Genomic DNA, 16,350 nt, shown 5'->3' on the forward strand with positions numbered 1-16,350 from the left:
TTCTTTGATAGTTAGATCTGGTCAAGGTATCATTGAATTTTTAGATGTCTATCATCTTTTGTTTTTGATGGTTTATTTTCTTTCATTTGAAACTGATTTTTAGTTTGGCTGATAGTAGTTCATGGACTGTATCCATGTCAATCTTTTTTTGATTTTTGATTTCATTGTTTGGTGATGTCCAGGTGCATTTGTATTATGGCCTGTGGTAGAATAAGGTATTTGTGATTAACAATTGATTTATTTTACAAAAATTAAAGTCTCATTCATCTCTTCATGACTAAATTTTCCTATTACTTTTTAATGTTAATAGTTAACCATTAATATTAGTTTAAAATAACTATTATTCCTAATTATTCTTAAATATTTAGGAATAATAGTGACCATGGTGATGGTGAGAGAGATATGGCCACTCTCACCATCCTCCATTTGGTGAGAGTGAACATGAAATGATTACCTGGGTGAATGCCAGCAGTGTGAGGACTTCTGTAAGGAAAGAGTATATGTGGAACTACAATGCTTGTGATTATGAGAAGCTCAAGAGACAGTTTGCAGGTGTAGCATGGAATGAGGAGTTGGCTGGAAAGGAGATCAATGAAACTTGGCTGATATTCAAGAACTGTTTAGTAGAAGCAATGTCTAAAGTATTCCAAGGGTCAGAAGGTTAAATAAGGTAGGTGTGAAATGGATGAATGAAGAGATTAAGCATGCAATACAGAGGAAAAAGATATTACTTTTGAACAGTTCACAAGAGAAGTAATTAATTGTGTATTTCACTTTGGGAGCATGCATCTATATATTTTTCCATGAGGATTACAGAGAACAGGCAAGGAGCGTGATGGTTTGTAAAGGGTAGCAAAAGTGAAATATGAGCAGCAGTTAGCTAATGAAGCCAAAAAAAAAAAAAAAAAAAAAAAATCATGATTAATGAATAATGATTAATGAAAAAAGAATGATTAATGAAGAATGACATTGATTGGAGAAAATGGTAATGGACAACTGCTGCAGAGGATATAGTTGAGATATTTAATGAGCAGTTCATAAAGGTTTTTCATTCTTGTGAATGTGACATCATGGAGAGTTTGAGAGCAGTGGATGATGAGGAGGAGAGACTGACTGTAAGTGAGCAATTGCTATATGGGGAATTGAGAAGACTTGATATTAATATGGAAATATAGCAGCATTTCAAAAAAACTGTAGACCAATACTCTATGAAACCATTATTATACCTGTGGAGCTGAGACATGAAGACTCAGGCAGAAAGAAATGCATAAAATTGGAACATTCAAAATGAAATTCTTAATAAAAATAAATAACACTCACTGGTCAGAACACAAAACAAAATGAGCAATTGAAATACAAATTAAGCTATGCAAAAGATATCATAGATATAATTCTTAACTGCAATTAAGGGGTTTGGATGAGATTACTTTGAATATAGCCTTGGATGGAATCATTGGAGGAAGACAATCAAATGGCAGACTAAAAAGAACCTGATTACAGTCTTTAAAGGAGAGGTCACAATTATCAAGTTTCCGAAAGAAACTTGATAATTGTGACCAGACCAGATGGCAAACATTTTTTATTCATAGAGGACTCAACTGGTCATCTGACAAATGAGAAGGAAGTGGAGGGTGGAACAATTACTAGCACTAGTAAAATATATCAAAGTAAAAAACAACAAAGGGGAAAGTTGTTGAAAGTTTTTTGGTTATACTATAAATTAAAGATGCCAAGAAATTATATTCTTGGTTTAATCCTTTATCTAAGTGTAAGCAAACAAAGTTTGCATCTGAACTATTTTCAGGAGTGGGCAACTCGTATATAGAAGCTAATGACTTTGCATCACTTGCCGTAGTATCCTATAACGTAAAGTACATATCCTTATATACATGTATATAATGCTATGCATTATGGGAAGGGTCACTACCCAGACCGGTTTCACCCTTTATTGAGGCCTCATCAGTGGAAGCCAGACCCAAAGATGATACCAAGGTTAAAGTAATGCAAAAGTCATATTTTCATATACAAGAAGTCAAAAGTGTCAGACCTTATTATTAAAATACTCTGAATTAGAGATTGTTGTTGGAAGTTTTTCCAGTTAGTTAATATTATAAATTAAAGATGCTAATTATACACTATAAATTAAAGATATAAATTATATTCTTGGTTTAATCCTTTACCCAAGGGGGAAAACTTTCACCAGATATTAATGGTTGACCAAATTTCTGTAACTTTAGCATACAATATAGTTTCTTGCTTTGTGTATATATATATATGTATGTATACATACTCCAGATGATGACCTTGACAATGAAGGTTGAAACATCAAGTAATTATTTTGGTTTATATTAAAGTGAAATTTTACTATCACACAGTAGTTGTTTGGGGTGGTTAAGGGTCAAAGCTGTATAACTGAGAGGAGACCTCCACATAGCCTTTAAAGGAATGCAGAGAACCGACCAGGACTTGACATAATGTCCAATCCTCACCTTCTCATGGGTCTACCTAAATCTACCTAAATACTGAACAAACAAGGATGGGCTGGCAATTTGGGATTTAGCTGACCAAATTATATTCTTATTGGTTTAAATCAAAATACAAAATGATGGTACAACATGACAGAATTTCATGCCGGCTGGGGTGTTGCCTGGTTAAACAAGGTCCCCGTTGTTTTCACCATGGAACCAGGGCAAACAGCAAAAAGTCAGCTATTGGAACCAATCTGAAAACACACCCCAAGTCAACATCACCAGAGTTAAAGATCGGTACTATCAACATAAGAAGACTGAATGGCAAAGAAATGGAGCTAGCTGAGGAATTAGGTAAGTATCAGATTGACATAATAGGGGTGACTGAAACAAAAAAGACAAAAACTGGTGAGATCTTTCTGAGCAATAAATACAAAATGTTATACTCAGGCAATGACAATCGAGGAAAAGATGGCATAGCCATAGTATTCAACACTAAATATGAGGCTAATCTTCTTGAATGGCAGGCAGTCTTAAGTAGAGTGATGTGGGCAAATATGAGAATGGGGGAACTGGACAATGAGACTTATTTGTGCCGATGGTCCTATTTCTACTAAGGTAGAAGTGAAGGAGTTTTTTGAGGCTTTAGAGATAGGAACTGACACAATGAAAAAGGAAAAGTTGGTCCTTGTTGGAGATCTAAATAGCAGAGTAGGAAATGATTGGCAGACATACAAAAATATTTGGGGAAAATTTTTAGAAAAGAGCAAAGCTTATAATAATGGCAATTACCTGTTGGATGTCTGCTCAGGACATGGACTGGTTATTAATAAAACAATGTTTCAACATAAAAATGTGCACAAATTCACATGGAGAGAAGAGGCAAGGAATAAGAAAAGTCTCATTGACTATGTTATTGTTGATAGTGATGTTTTCTCCCTGGTGCAGAACACCAGAGTGTACAGAGAATTTGAAATTGAAAGTGATCACTATTTGGTCTTGAGCAGGATGAAATTGAATTTCATTTTGAAAAGAATAACATGTAAGAAAGTTTTAAAGTGAATAAAAGTTGAGCAGCTCTCAGATGTGAACTGTAGAACTAAAATACAGAAAGGTTATTGAAGAAAAAAAATGAAAGTGTTTCAGAACAGGAATGAAACCTTAGAGATTCAGTGGCAAACTCTGAAGAAAACATTGATTGATTCTGCCAGAGAGGCATGTGGTGAGGTTGTCTGCAAGGATAAAAAAATCAGAACTCCATGGTGGACACAGGAGGTTAAAGAGGCAGTGAAGGAAAAGAAGAAAGCATATCAAAAGTTATATTTTGATGTGCTTTCTTATTTGCCAGTGATAAGAGCACTGGCAAATAAGTCAGCTAGTGCTCTTAGAGAATACAGAGACAAATGTAAGAAAGCTAAACAAAAGTCATGGGAAGAGCAAGATATTCTTGAGGTTGTTGAAGAAGCTTAGAAATGGAGGAAAGAGTGTTGTAAAAGGAATTAGAGATGATAAAGGTGACATGAAAACTGAAGAAAAAGATATCCTTGAAGTATGGAGTAATTACTTCGAAAAATTGCTTAATTGAACAAGCAGTGTTTGCACGGTGGTAAAAAAACACTCAACAGGCATACAGTCAGGAATACATATTTATACTTGAAGTAGCAAAAGCCATCAAAGGCTTGAAATGTGGAAAGGCAGCAGGAGTAGATGATATTTGACCTGCAATGCTGAAGTATGGTGGTATAAAAGTCTTGCAGTGGCTGCACTGCATAGTTCAAAAGGCCTGGACAAAAGGACGAATTCCCAATGATTGGAGTAGAGCTCTCATAGTTCTCATATATAAAAAGGGAAATGAAACTGAATGTGAGAATTACAGAGGTATTTCCATACTGAGTGTTCCTGGTAAGATTTATGCAAGTATACTTGAGAAACAGTTGAGAAGAATTGTGGAAGAAAAGCTGGGTGAAGAACAAGCTGGATTAAGGCCAAATAGAGGCTGTCACGATCAGATCTTCACTTTACGACAAATAGTCGAGAAAGCATGGGAATATAACAAAGATGTGTATTTAAGTTTTGTAGATCTGGAAAAGCATAGGACAAGGTGCCAAGAGAGAAGCTATTCAAAATGCTACAGTTATATGGTTTCAATGGGGCATTATATCAAGCAATACTTCATCTTTATTTGAGTTGTAAGTCAGTAGTTAGAATTGAAGGAAGTACAGGAAGATGGTTTAATGTTAAATCTGGTGTCAGACAAGAATGTACTTTATCCCCTCTGTTATTCATTATTTATATAGATCACATTATGAAGGAAAGTGGTATTAAACCTGATATCAAATTTGGAAATGTTAATGTCTGCACTTTGCTTTTTGTGGATGATGTTATACTTCAGAATAACAAGACAAAAGACAATGAAAATAGGCAGAAGCATTGAAAATGTCAACTGCATTGTGAATGGAGAACCTGTGGAACAAGTTAAACATTTCTGCTACTTAGGCAGAAATACAAGACAGTGTTCAAACATTTTAACTTATGGATCTGAGAGCTGGGTCAGAAGTAAAACACTTGACCAAAGAGTGGAGACAGCACATATGAGATTTCTGAGAAAGATTAGAGGCATGAACAGATGGCATCAATTGCAATATCATGTTAAAAACAGGATATTAGGAAAGAACTTGACCTTGTCAGGATCCAGGAATGCGTTAGCAGAGCTAATCTCAGGTGGTATGGTCACTTGATCAGAATGGGCGAGGAAAGATTAGCAAAACACGTGTTCTCTGCCGGATTGGCAGGAAGATGACCCAGAGGAAGACCAAGATATAGGTGGATTGATACGGTAAACAGTGCCTTAGAATATAGAAACATGAAATCTGATAATGTTAGAATCTTGACAAGTAAAGTTAGTAATGATGTAAATTTTTCATGTAGTACTATCATTTCCTGTACACCCCTTGAGGGTACATGGCAGAAATTTTATAATGATGATGACAGTAGCTGTTTCCATCATTTTTAATAATGAATGCTGATCACCGTGTAACCATGAAGGAAAGCAGTTATTATAATTACATTATCAAATTTTCAAATTCAAATAGGTTCATTTTAGGTTCCTTATTAAAGAGAAATTTATTTGATTAGGAAGATGTAATGTGTATTTTGGCCTTGTAAATTATATTTGGAAAGTGATATCAAAATAATACTTAATAAGATATGCCATTTTTTTTAATTAATGCTCATGTATATGAATAACTATTAAGTTAATTATCTCATAGTAAAAAATGTATCCTATTTTCCTGAGCAGTCAGTTGTAAGCAGTCAGCTGGATTGTGCTATGTCAAATTGCCAGTCAATGACGACAGAAAGTCTAATAAACATTTTGGATAATGGAGACAAGTAAGAATTAAAATTCTTTTAAACATCTTAAATTATATTCTATTAAATTATATTATATATAAATTAAATTAAATTGTTCATCAATGATATAGGAAAGGATTTGAGAGGAAGTGTTCACTTGTTTGCTGATGATGCAAAGTTGGGTAGAGCAATTGTAAGTGCACAGGATGTCAAAATGTTACAGGATGATTTGGATAGTTTGGAGGACTGGGCTAGGAAAAATGGATGTTAGTTTAATGTGGCAAAGTGTAAGGTTTTGCACTTTGGGGTGAAAAGAATAGCAGCAGTATATCGCATTGGTGGAACCGTACTCCAGGAGATTGATGAGGCCAGGGATTTGGGAGTGTTAGTGGATAGGGAGTTGAAGTTTAGGGGGCACATTGCAAAAGTGACTAAATCAGCTCATCAAATCACTTGGCTTCTGAAAAATACTTTAACATGCAGAGACAAACAAGTTGTTGTTCCTCTGTATCGAGCCTTGATAAGACCCAATCTGGACTACTGTGCCAAGTTATGGGCACCAGGGTTTCTTCGTGATGGGGAGGAAGTGGAGAGGATCCAGAGATGAGTGACCAAGATGATAGAAGGTCTGTGGAATGAACCTTATGAGAATAGGTTGAAGATTTGTGGGTTGCAGAGATTGGACAATAGGCGAAGGAGGGGTGATATGATTGAGACATTCAAATTACTGAAGGGTTTCTACAAGATAGATCCAGAAGATATTTTTGAAAATATGACTGGTGGTTGAGGACTAGGGGCCATGCATGGAAGCTGGGCAAGAGCATGGTTGACAAGGGTGTTAGAGCTAGGTTTTTTACTTGGAGAGTGGTGAATGAGTGGAATAAGCTTCCAGAGTCTTTTGTGGGTGCTACGACCGTGAATAAGTTCAAGGCAAGGTATGATAGATACTGTGTCAATGTCGAATAGTTGTTCTTGACATGATGTTAGGGCCTCCCTCGATGAGTCTGTCGACTCCTTGGAGTTGCCCGGAACAATAATAACAATAATAAATTTTACTTAAATTATGTTATGCCTTTTCTCAATAATTATTAAATTTTATTAATATACATTAATGAGGGTGGCATTAGAGTCGCCAAATAACATGGCGGTGGATTTGAGCTGTGCTAAAAAAAAGGAGTGTTTTTAAATGGTGTATAGTGTGACTACTGTTTGCGAATTATGCTACATTTTTTTCAGTAATACAAATGTCCTTTAGTGGTGGTGCTTTTGGAGTTTAGTTGTTGTTTATATTGTGTTATTTTTGGGTTACCGAGAAGGTGAGGTCAGAGTCGGACGCATCTGCAGTGAAAGAGAAGAAGATAAGTTTTCGTTATTTAGTATAGTTAAATATAGTTTATATTTACAATATCACATTAGTAAATTAGCTTACAGTAGGGTGTATAACATAGTATAGTAGAGCGTTTAGTGTTTAGTTGTAGTAGTTCCTCGGCATTATTTGATTGATGGTGGCAGCTGCAGCTCCAATTACAAATGGTGTATCACCAAGTCCTCTCCCATTTAAGGACTGTATTTTGTGTAAGATACTACAGGATTTTGTGGCATGTGGTATTTGCAGCTTGCAGTATGTATGCATCCTGGCAGTTGGATATATGACAGGTGGAAGAAGCGGGGAGTGCATATATGCTCAAAATATAGGCAATGGGAGGAACTTATTGAGTTAGATATTACCATAACTGACCTTGTTGCATCAGGGAAAAGAGAATCTCAACCTAGAGAGATGAGTGATGTGATAGAGGGTAAGAATAATGAGCAAAATTTGAATGAAAAAATAAGAGTGGGTTCTGTGGAAGGCTTGAATGATTGTTTGAATGAGATGGTGGTCTTGATTGGGAGAATGAATTGCGAGCAAAAGTGACTAACTTGCAGAGAGAGATAGATGAGCTGAAAGAGGAGGTATAATATCTTGGGAATGAGATTAGAAGTATGAAAGATGAGATTAGGCGAATGGAAGAGATGAATGCTAGGTGAATCAGAGTAGGAGTGAGAGAGATTTATGGGAATGATAGAAGAGGAGAGAATAGAAACAGAAGAGAGGGAATGAGAGAGAGAGTTATGGAAATGATAAAAGAGAAGGGAATAGAAACAGTAGAAGAGTGGGAATGAGAGATTTATGTGAATGATAGAAGAGGAGAGAACAGAAGCAGTGGAAGAGAGGGAATGAGAGAGAGTTATGAGAATGATAGAAGAGGAGAGAATAGAAATAGTCGGAGAGAGGGAATGAAAGGAATGCAAGGGAGTGCTGGAATCAGAGAGAGAGAGTGAGGGATGCTGGTGAGCAATCAAGGAACAGAGTGGTAAGAGGTGTGATGTATGGAGACTCAATAATCCATGGTATGCAAGATAGGATGCCAGAGGAGTGTTTGCCTACAGGAACAATAGAAAGTGTGGCTATGTAATTAAGTGGGGATGAAAGGGTGGATGAAATGATTGTGATGGTGGGCACGAATGACTTGAGAGGCAGTGTAAATTGGGTGGCGAGAGATCTGAGATTCATGCTTTAGGTTGTATAGAAGAAAACACAGAGAGGAAAGATAGTGTGTGTGTGTTACCCAGGTATGATAATGACGAGCTGAGCAGAGAGCAGTAATAATGAATAGCATGATAGCCAGAATGAGTCAGAAGAGAGGATTGGAATATGTGGATGCTTGAAGGGCATTTGAGGACAGAAAGGAACTGTATGCAAGAGACCACTTGCATTTGAATGAGAAAGAATGCTGGCATCTGGAGGGATTGCTGTTTTCTGAATGAGTCGTTGTGTCAATGCAGGGAAACTAGAATTCCCAAGGTGGATGGTAGCAGGGGTGGCCTCTTGTGGGAATGGGTGCCTGAGGGAAAGGGGAACGACATCAAATAACATTGAATCCAGTGGAGTCTGGAGAGGGTAATGATCGGTATAGAAACAGTAACATTTTTATGCTTTTATAATGATGCCAGGAGTATCTGGAATAAAGGAGATGAATTGGTTGCACTGATAGCATCAGCTTGGCCAAAGATTATTGGGATCTCTGAGACATGGTTGACAGAAGATGATATAATAACAGGAATAGATGTAGCAGGGTATAGCATTTTTTGGCAGGATAGGAAGGGAAAACATGTTGGTGGAGTACTGCTTGTGATAAGGGAGGATTTATGTCCTCTAAGAGTGGAGGCTTTGGAAGGCAGTGACACTAATGGTTTTGAAAGCATGGTATGAGGTAGAGGTGGGCAAGACAGGATATTTAGTGGAGCATTGCTACAAGCCAAGGAGCACAGAGGGTGAGGAGCAGGAGATGTTTAGGCAGTGCAGAAAGAATGATTGTTATGGGAAATTTTAACTACATCAGTATAAATTGGGAAGAGGAAAATGCATGTAGTAATAAGGGAATGGAATTTCTAGAATTCTTGAGAGATAAATGTCTTAGGCAACATGTAATAGAGGGAACAAGAGGTTCAGGAGTTTTGGATTTGGTCATAGCATTTCTGGTGATGGGAAGGAGGTGGAGAGGATCCAGAGGTGAGCGACTAAAATGGTAGCAGATGTATGGAATGAACCTCACGAGAACATGTTGAAGATTGGCGGTGTTATGTCGTTGCTTCCTCTATATTTTGCTGATTTATATCTTCCTATTCTATCTTTCAATCGCTAATCTACTTACTAGGATTGTTTCCTCTTCGGATACTGGCAAATTTATATTATGCTGTGCCAGCCAGTATCCTATAGCAGAAAAGATCCTTGCTCAGGGAGACAATACTAGATTCTGAGATGTTCTTACACAATGGTTTACTTTAACACGGCTGTATAGATTCAGACTGTAGTCGTGACCTAAATCTATATTTATATATACATTCTAATTCCTTCCCACCAAAACAGGTTCTATTTTTATAAGTGGTAAATCAGAATCGGAATCAGGCATGACTCAGGTTTAGGTAAATAAAACATGTTTATTGGAATATCAAAGCAAAATACACTAAAGAAATTCATACATTAAATTTTAGTTTCAGTGCTAAATAAGGAAGATCGAGTTAAGAGATTAACATACTCTAAATTAAATCAAAGGTTATAAAGCATGCAAAATACAGTAACTTACAATTGGGTTAGATAGCAAATGATATGATATTAAGCTAACATTCGTTTCCGCAAGCAATTCATAAGATAGTATAACAAACACTCTAATGTTATTCAGTTACTATAAATCTACAATCCTAATCTCGTTATGTTAAATCAATCATATACAACACAAAAGCTCTCTTCCAACAATTCTTCTTGTTCTCAAAGGAGGCTAACTAATTAATTAGAGTCTGTCCACAAAGTTCTTTAGAATAATGTTCATAATTTACATTCACAAATAATTTTCTCTCTTCTATCGAATTCTAAACAGAAATAGAGTAATTCTACTTTACTGAACTTTTTCCAACGTCTTTCAGCACCATGTGTACATCTGGTTACCTCTTGTTTATTGGCTGTCCTCATGGCAGCATAGCGGCTATTCTATCTTCATAATTACTGCCGATCACAGACTCGATTTTCATGTCTCAGGAAACATCTGTATTCCTTTCAATGGGACTTCTCTGCGAGGGCTCGATTCTGCTAGGCTGGAAATTTCACCTTCATCTCTGCATAGAATCCTACAGCATTCTCAGGAAAACTCACTGTCCGACATCATAGCACTGACGCTTCATCCCCCTCACTCGAAACCACCAGCCAACTTCCAAACCAGGAAAACGATAAGACAAGAGAGCACCCCAATGCGCTCATCCCCTTTTTCGGAGTCCCCTTTTGCACACGACCTATATCTTTTCTCCCCTTGAGTTCATCCCTTGCTCTCCCCTTTGCTGTTATGCTCTTGTATTCACAGAATTCACATCGACTTGCCTTCCGCATAAGCTATTGCCGCCGGCATTACGCTGGACGTGTGTAGTTGTATACCTTCTATGAATTGTTACTTAATATCTATCTCATGACTCACAGTCATTCTATACAGCTTAAATGAGGTTTAAAATAAGTTAAATTATTCCTCTTTTAAGACATTCTCTAATTTGATCTTAATATGACCACAATAGATTAAATACATGGTACATAAAATTAATGCAATTTTATACATATGTGAAGAAGTTTCACTTTAATTTCAGCTGATGTGCAGGTATTTCTCTTTGTCTGTGTAGTTTAGTATGTTAGATTCTGAATGAATGATTTCTTTGCAAGATTCCTTCATTCAGGATCTAACAGCCGGTTATGGAAACTGGTTGATAAGAGGGAAAAGGGGGTGATAGGATTGAGACATAAAAATTTCTGAGGGGTTTTTATAAGATTAATTCAGAGGAAATTTTTCAGAACAGGTGTGGTGGTGGGAGAACTAGCGGCCATCCATGGAAACTGAGTAAGAGTGTATTTAGCAAGGATGTTAGAACTAGGTTTTATTGCTTGGAGAGTAGTGAATGAGTGGAATAGGTTGCCAGAGTCTGTTGTGGGTGTCATGTCTGAATAAGTTCAAAGCAAAGTATGATAGATACTGTGCAAATGTTGAATAGTTCTTGACATGATGTTTAGGGTCTTTCTCGATGAGTCTAAGGAATCCTAAGGTTGCCTGTAATAATAATAATAATAATATTATAGGTATGATAATAATATAATATGTATGATAGATACTGTGCAAATGTTGAATAGTTCTTGACATGATGTTTAGGATCTTCCTCAATGAGTCTAAGGAATCCTTCACGTTGCATGTAATAATAATAATGAAAACTTATTTCCATTCAAGCGACATATTGAGAATATAGGTAAGCTGATTATTGTAGTGCTTCAGTAATTACCTGTAATGCAATGGAAGCAGTACTGTGAATAGACTTAGGATTAGATAAGCTATAAAATCATCTTTGGAAAAACTGGTCTTGGTAGTGGCTCTTCCCATAATGCATAGCATTATACATGTCTGTTAGGATATGTGCATTGCATTATGGGATACTAAGGCAATTGATGGGAAATCATTAGTCTCTATGTACAAGTAGCCCAGTCATGAATTTACTTCATGAGCAAAATTTGTTTGCTTACATTTGGATAAAGGATGAAACCAAGAATATATTTTCTTGGCATCTTTAATTTATAGTATAACCAAGTGATAAAAACTTGAATCAAAATGGTTTGACTTAAAATCAGATGTAAGATAAGGAAGCAACCACTATTTCCACTGTTCCTCTTCATCTATATGAATCACATTAAGAAGGAAAGTGACATTAAAACTGATATCAAAATTGGAAGTGTTTAATATCAACTCTTTATGTAGTCGATGTTATTCTCATAACTAAATCTACAAGTCTGCAAATTCCATAAATTTTTCACTACTTGACTTGAGTTACCTTGGACAATTTAAAAACAGCATCCTTATTAAGATTAAGTGCTTTCGAGTACACTTTTGCATTAAAAAAAAAAAAATCTCTGCTGAAATAGCTTTTAAACCCATTTCTTTGGTTATTTGGGGACATCGATGGATATAATTAAGTTCAACTCAAGCACTTCACTGTCTCTATCCATTATCTGGAGGAAGTATTATTGTTATTGCATACTCATTGTCGGAGGTTCATTCAACTGACAACATATTTATCATACCAAATCTTAAAATACTTAACACTCCTTGCATCAACAACACATTTTGGTAATGCGTTCTGTTCGCATTCTCCATGTAAAAATCTACTCCTTACACCCCTCTTCACCATATACCTCTTACATAACTTCCAGGGATGACCTTGGTTTTTCACCTATTCCTTTCTAATATTTTTATAATCCAATCTGGATTAATCCAATAAAATCCTCTCACTAACTTAACTGTTTTTATCATATCACCTCTTTTCCTTGTATCCACCAAACTCTGCAATCCACATTTTTACAACCTCTCTCCATAACCAACATTCCAAAGTCCTGATATTGTCTTAGTATCTCGTCTCTGGATCCTCTCCAATGTTTCCACATCACACTAAAATCCACGTGAAGAAATTTGAGCACAATAGTCCAAGTGTAGTCTGACAAGTGCTTATATAAAGTCTTTGCAACACTAGCAATATGCCATCCAAACTTGAGTCTACTGTCAGCTATCACTCCCAAATCTCTAATTTCATCTGCTTCCTGCAGTACAGCATCATTGATATAGTACACGGCCTTATATTTCTGCACTCCAAAATGCAACACTACACTTATTAATATTAACACTATAACCCCCACTCCTTTGTCCAAGTAAAGTCTCTTCAAATCTTCCTGAAGGGAATTCACATCAGCTGTTACTTATGATTCTTCCCGACTTTGCATAATCAGCAAACAATTAAAGATTCCCAGTCATTCTGCATGATATACCATTTACAAACAAGTTAAACAGCAGGGACCCAAGAACTGATCCCTTGGGCACACTCCTTTAGAGACACTGTTCCATTATACATACACAACCTGCTGGTATCATTCAGAGAGCCAATCTCTGATGCATCTAACCAATATAAAGAAAAACCTCGCTTAATGCAATTAATTAATCCAACAATTAAAGTGCACTAAGTGAAATCGTGTTAAGCGAATACAATAAACAATAGGAATAATCATAATTCATCAATCAGTTAGTGTAAATTTGGAAAAAAATTATAGTATAAGCTATATTAGAGGATAAAATCATCAAAGTTAATAAAAGTCAATTGCTTAAATTTTTATTTAATGTCTAAACATTTGATTGAGTTTGATTGAGATTTTACTTTTTTACAAAGAAAAAAAAAAAAAAAAATTAAGTAAAGATGCTAGGATCATGCTTGAATTTTTCATCTTGTCATGCAATTTGTGATAGCTGGCGATCGCTTTTTCAAGAATTCGGCAGACTTCGAAGCTTTGTTCCATATCAGGATCAGCATTAACAAAATTTCATTAGCATAATCAATATGATTGAAAACTAGCTCAGGTTCTTTTCTTTTGCAGTTATGTTCTTAGTCATAATATTCTCTTCTTGTTCGCACTCCTTATCATCGTCATCTTCATATGCATGCTGTTCTTCTAGTTGAAGAAGATCATTCTCGCTTAACTGTTCTGAATGGGGGAAGTTTTTTTTCATCACTTGGTTAGACTATAATAAATTTAGTTTAATCCTTTATCCAAGTGTAAGCAAACTTTGTTTGCGCCTGAAGTATCTTCTGGACTGAGGCAACTTGTGGTAAAGGTGAACTATGCTCTCATCACTTGTCTTAGTATCTCCCATAATGCAAAGCACATCTCCTTGTAGATATGTATAATGCTATGCATTAAGGGAAAGCCCACTACCCAGACCGGTTTCGACCTTTATAGAGGTCCCGTCAGTGGGAGCCAGACCTAGAGGTGTTGATACTAAGGTGGAAGTAATGGAGAAGTCATATTTACCTATACGAGTTGCCAAACGGTGTCTCATCTTATTATTAAATTACTCTGGATTAGAGAAAGATTTTGGAAGTTTTTTTTTTTTCACTTGGTTAGACTATAATAAATTTATCTAATACAGAGTAATTTAATAATAAGGTGAGATAATAAGCAGTCCAATTATACTTGGGTTGCTTGGGTATCTGGAAGGAGATCCCCCCCCCCCCCCACACACACACAGCATTTCAGGAATGTAGAGAACTGACCAGGGCTTCTGACCTAATGTCCAACCCTCATCTTGTCATGATGGGCTAGCAGTTGGTTTTTTTGCCCTTCCCCCTTCTCCCAACACCCAAATTGTATTCTTATTTGCTTGAACCAAATGATGATGCAATATGAAAGAACTTTCTGCCAGCTAGGGTGTTGCCTAGCTAAACAAGTTACATGTTTTTGTCAGGAAACTGGGATGAACACGAAAAGTCAATAACTACATTATCTTCAACTCAACATCAGCAGAGCTCTATTGGCACCATCAATATAAGAAGCATCAGTGGGAAAAGAAATGGAACTAGCAGAAGAATTGGATAAGTACCAGAGTGAAACAATAGGTGTTACTGAAACAAAGAAGACAAAAACAGGTGAAATTAATTCTTCTAAGCAAGAAATATAAGATGTTATATTCAGACAATAATGATTAGAGAGAAAAAAGGTGGTAGCTATTGTATTTGGTGCTAAACACAAGAATTAATCTTCTTGAATATCAAGCAGTGATGTGGGCAATGAGAATTGGTTATTGCAGGTTTTCCCAAACTTCTTTCTAAAATGGAGCCCTAAAGCAAGCAAAATATTTTTGCAGAGCCCTCACAACTCAATCTTTAAAATAAACATGAAAAAAAGCAAGAAATCAATACTCACAATTTAGTGCTCCATAAATTTAAAAAATTTAAGTTCATTTTAATGACTAAGTGCAGTTGTTGTTTTGAACTGCAGAGTTTTCAAAGTCTGGTATGATGGACATAACTTATCGTATCATTGATTCATTAATTAAAAAAAAAAAGTGAATGTTTGTAAACAAGATTCACAAAGTCCTAGAATTTCAGTTGTGGAGCCCTAGGGCTCTGCAGAACCCACTTTGGGAAACCCCGGGTTATTGGACAATGAGATTTATTTGTGCCTGTAGTCCCACATAAAGTTCTACTAAATAAAAAAACGAAGATATTTTTCCAAGCATTAGAAAATGCAGTTGACGAAGAAAAAGGAAAAGTTGGTCATTGTTGGACACAATAGTCATAAATGATTACTAGCCATATAGAAATGTCTTTGGTAAAATTTGGAACAAAGAGCAAAGCTAATTATAATGGTAAGTACCTGCTAGATTTCTGTTCAGGGTGTGGAGTCGTTACTAATGATATCTTCCCACTAGTTCAAGACATGAGTACACAGAGGATTTGAAATAGGAAGTGGTCACTATTTAGTTCTGAACAGGATAAAATTCATACTTTTCAGTATCATACTGAAAAGAAAAGCATAAGAAAATTCTCAGAAGAATCAAAGTTGAGCAGCTTTTGGAGGTGAACTGTAGACTCAAATACCCAAATAGTATTCAAAAAAAAAAAAGAAAGAAAGAAGAGTTCGAAAACAAGAACCAAACCTTTCAGATTCAGTGCCGTTCATTCATTGATTCATAAAGAAGAACATGTGGTGATGTTGTCTGCTAAGACAGAAAAATCAAAATTACACTATAGACTCAGGAAGTTAAATGGCCATTCAAAGAAAACAGAAAATGTATGAAAAGTTCATAGCAGTTGAGTCATATGTTCTAAAGCCTGTGTAGTTCAGTGGAAGTGGCTCTTGCATCCTCTGTCTTATGTTCAAGTTTAGTCGGTGACTGGAAGAACTTTTTCTAAGCCTATCTTTGACCAGTTCCCAAGTTAGTTGATCTCTGGCACGGGCAAGTGGGTTTTTTCCTCCTGGAAACTTAGGCTTTTTGTCCCTTAAACTCAAGAAAATCGATCGTAGTACCCACATTATTTCAGACAGTAACATGTCCTCTTAGGGTTAGGTACCAAGAAATGGCAGCACTTGTTTGACAGTCTCTTCATCAGTGGCTGCCTATAATTAGTGATAGACTCGGGCCAG

At 36.2% G+C, this 16,350-nt stretch overlaps 1 protein-coding gene across 6 annotated transcripts in view; it reads left to right on the forward strand.

Annotated features, from left to right (window-relative positions):
* Cog1 (conserved oligomeric Golgi complex subunit 1) overlaps positions 1–16,350 on the forward strand; it is a 580,539-nt gene that overhangs the window by 264,058 nt on the left and 300,131 nt on the right. For all 6 annotated transcript variants that reach the window (XR_016549365.1, XM_090403917.1, XM_090403919.1 and 3 more), the window contains exon 17: positions 5,767–5,858. Coding sequence is in view for 5 of the 6 variants with exons in the window: in XM_090403917.1 (XP_090260043.1) it covers positions 5,767–5,858 (92 nt within the window). In the remaining variant the exon portion in view is untranslated. The remainder of the gene's footprint in view (positions 1–5,766; positions 5,859–16,350) is intronic.

The sequence above is a fragment of the Typopeltis vanoorti genome, chromosome 14 (assembly GCF_054136105.1).
Source record: "Typopeltis vanoorti isolate ZY-2024b chromosome 14, IOZ_Tvanoo_1.0, whole genome shotgun sequence".
NCBI classification, from domain to species: domain Eukaryota; kingdom Metazoa; phylum Arthropoda; class Arachnida; order Uropygi; family Thelyphonidae; genus Typopeltis; species Typopeltis vanoorti.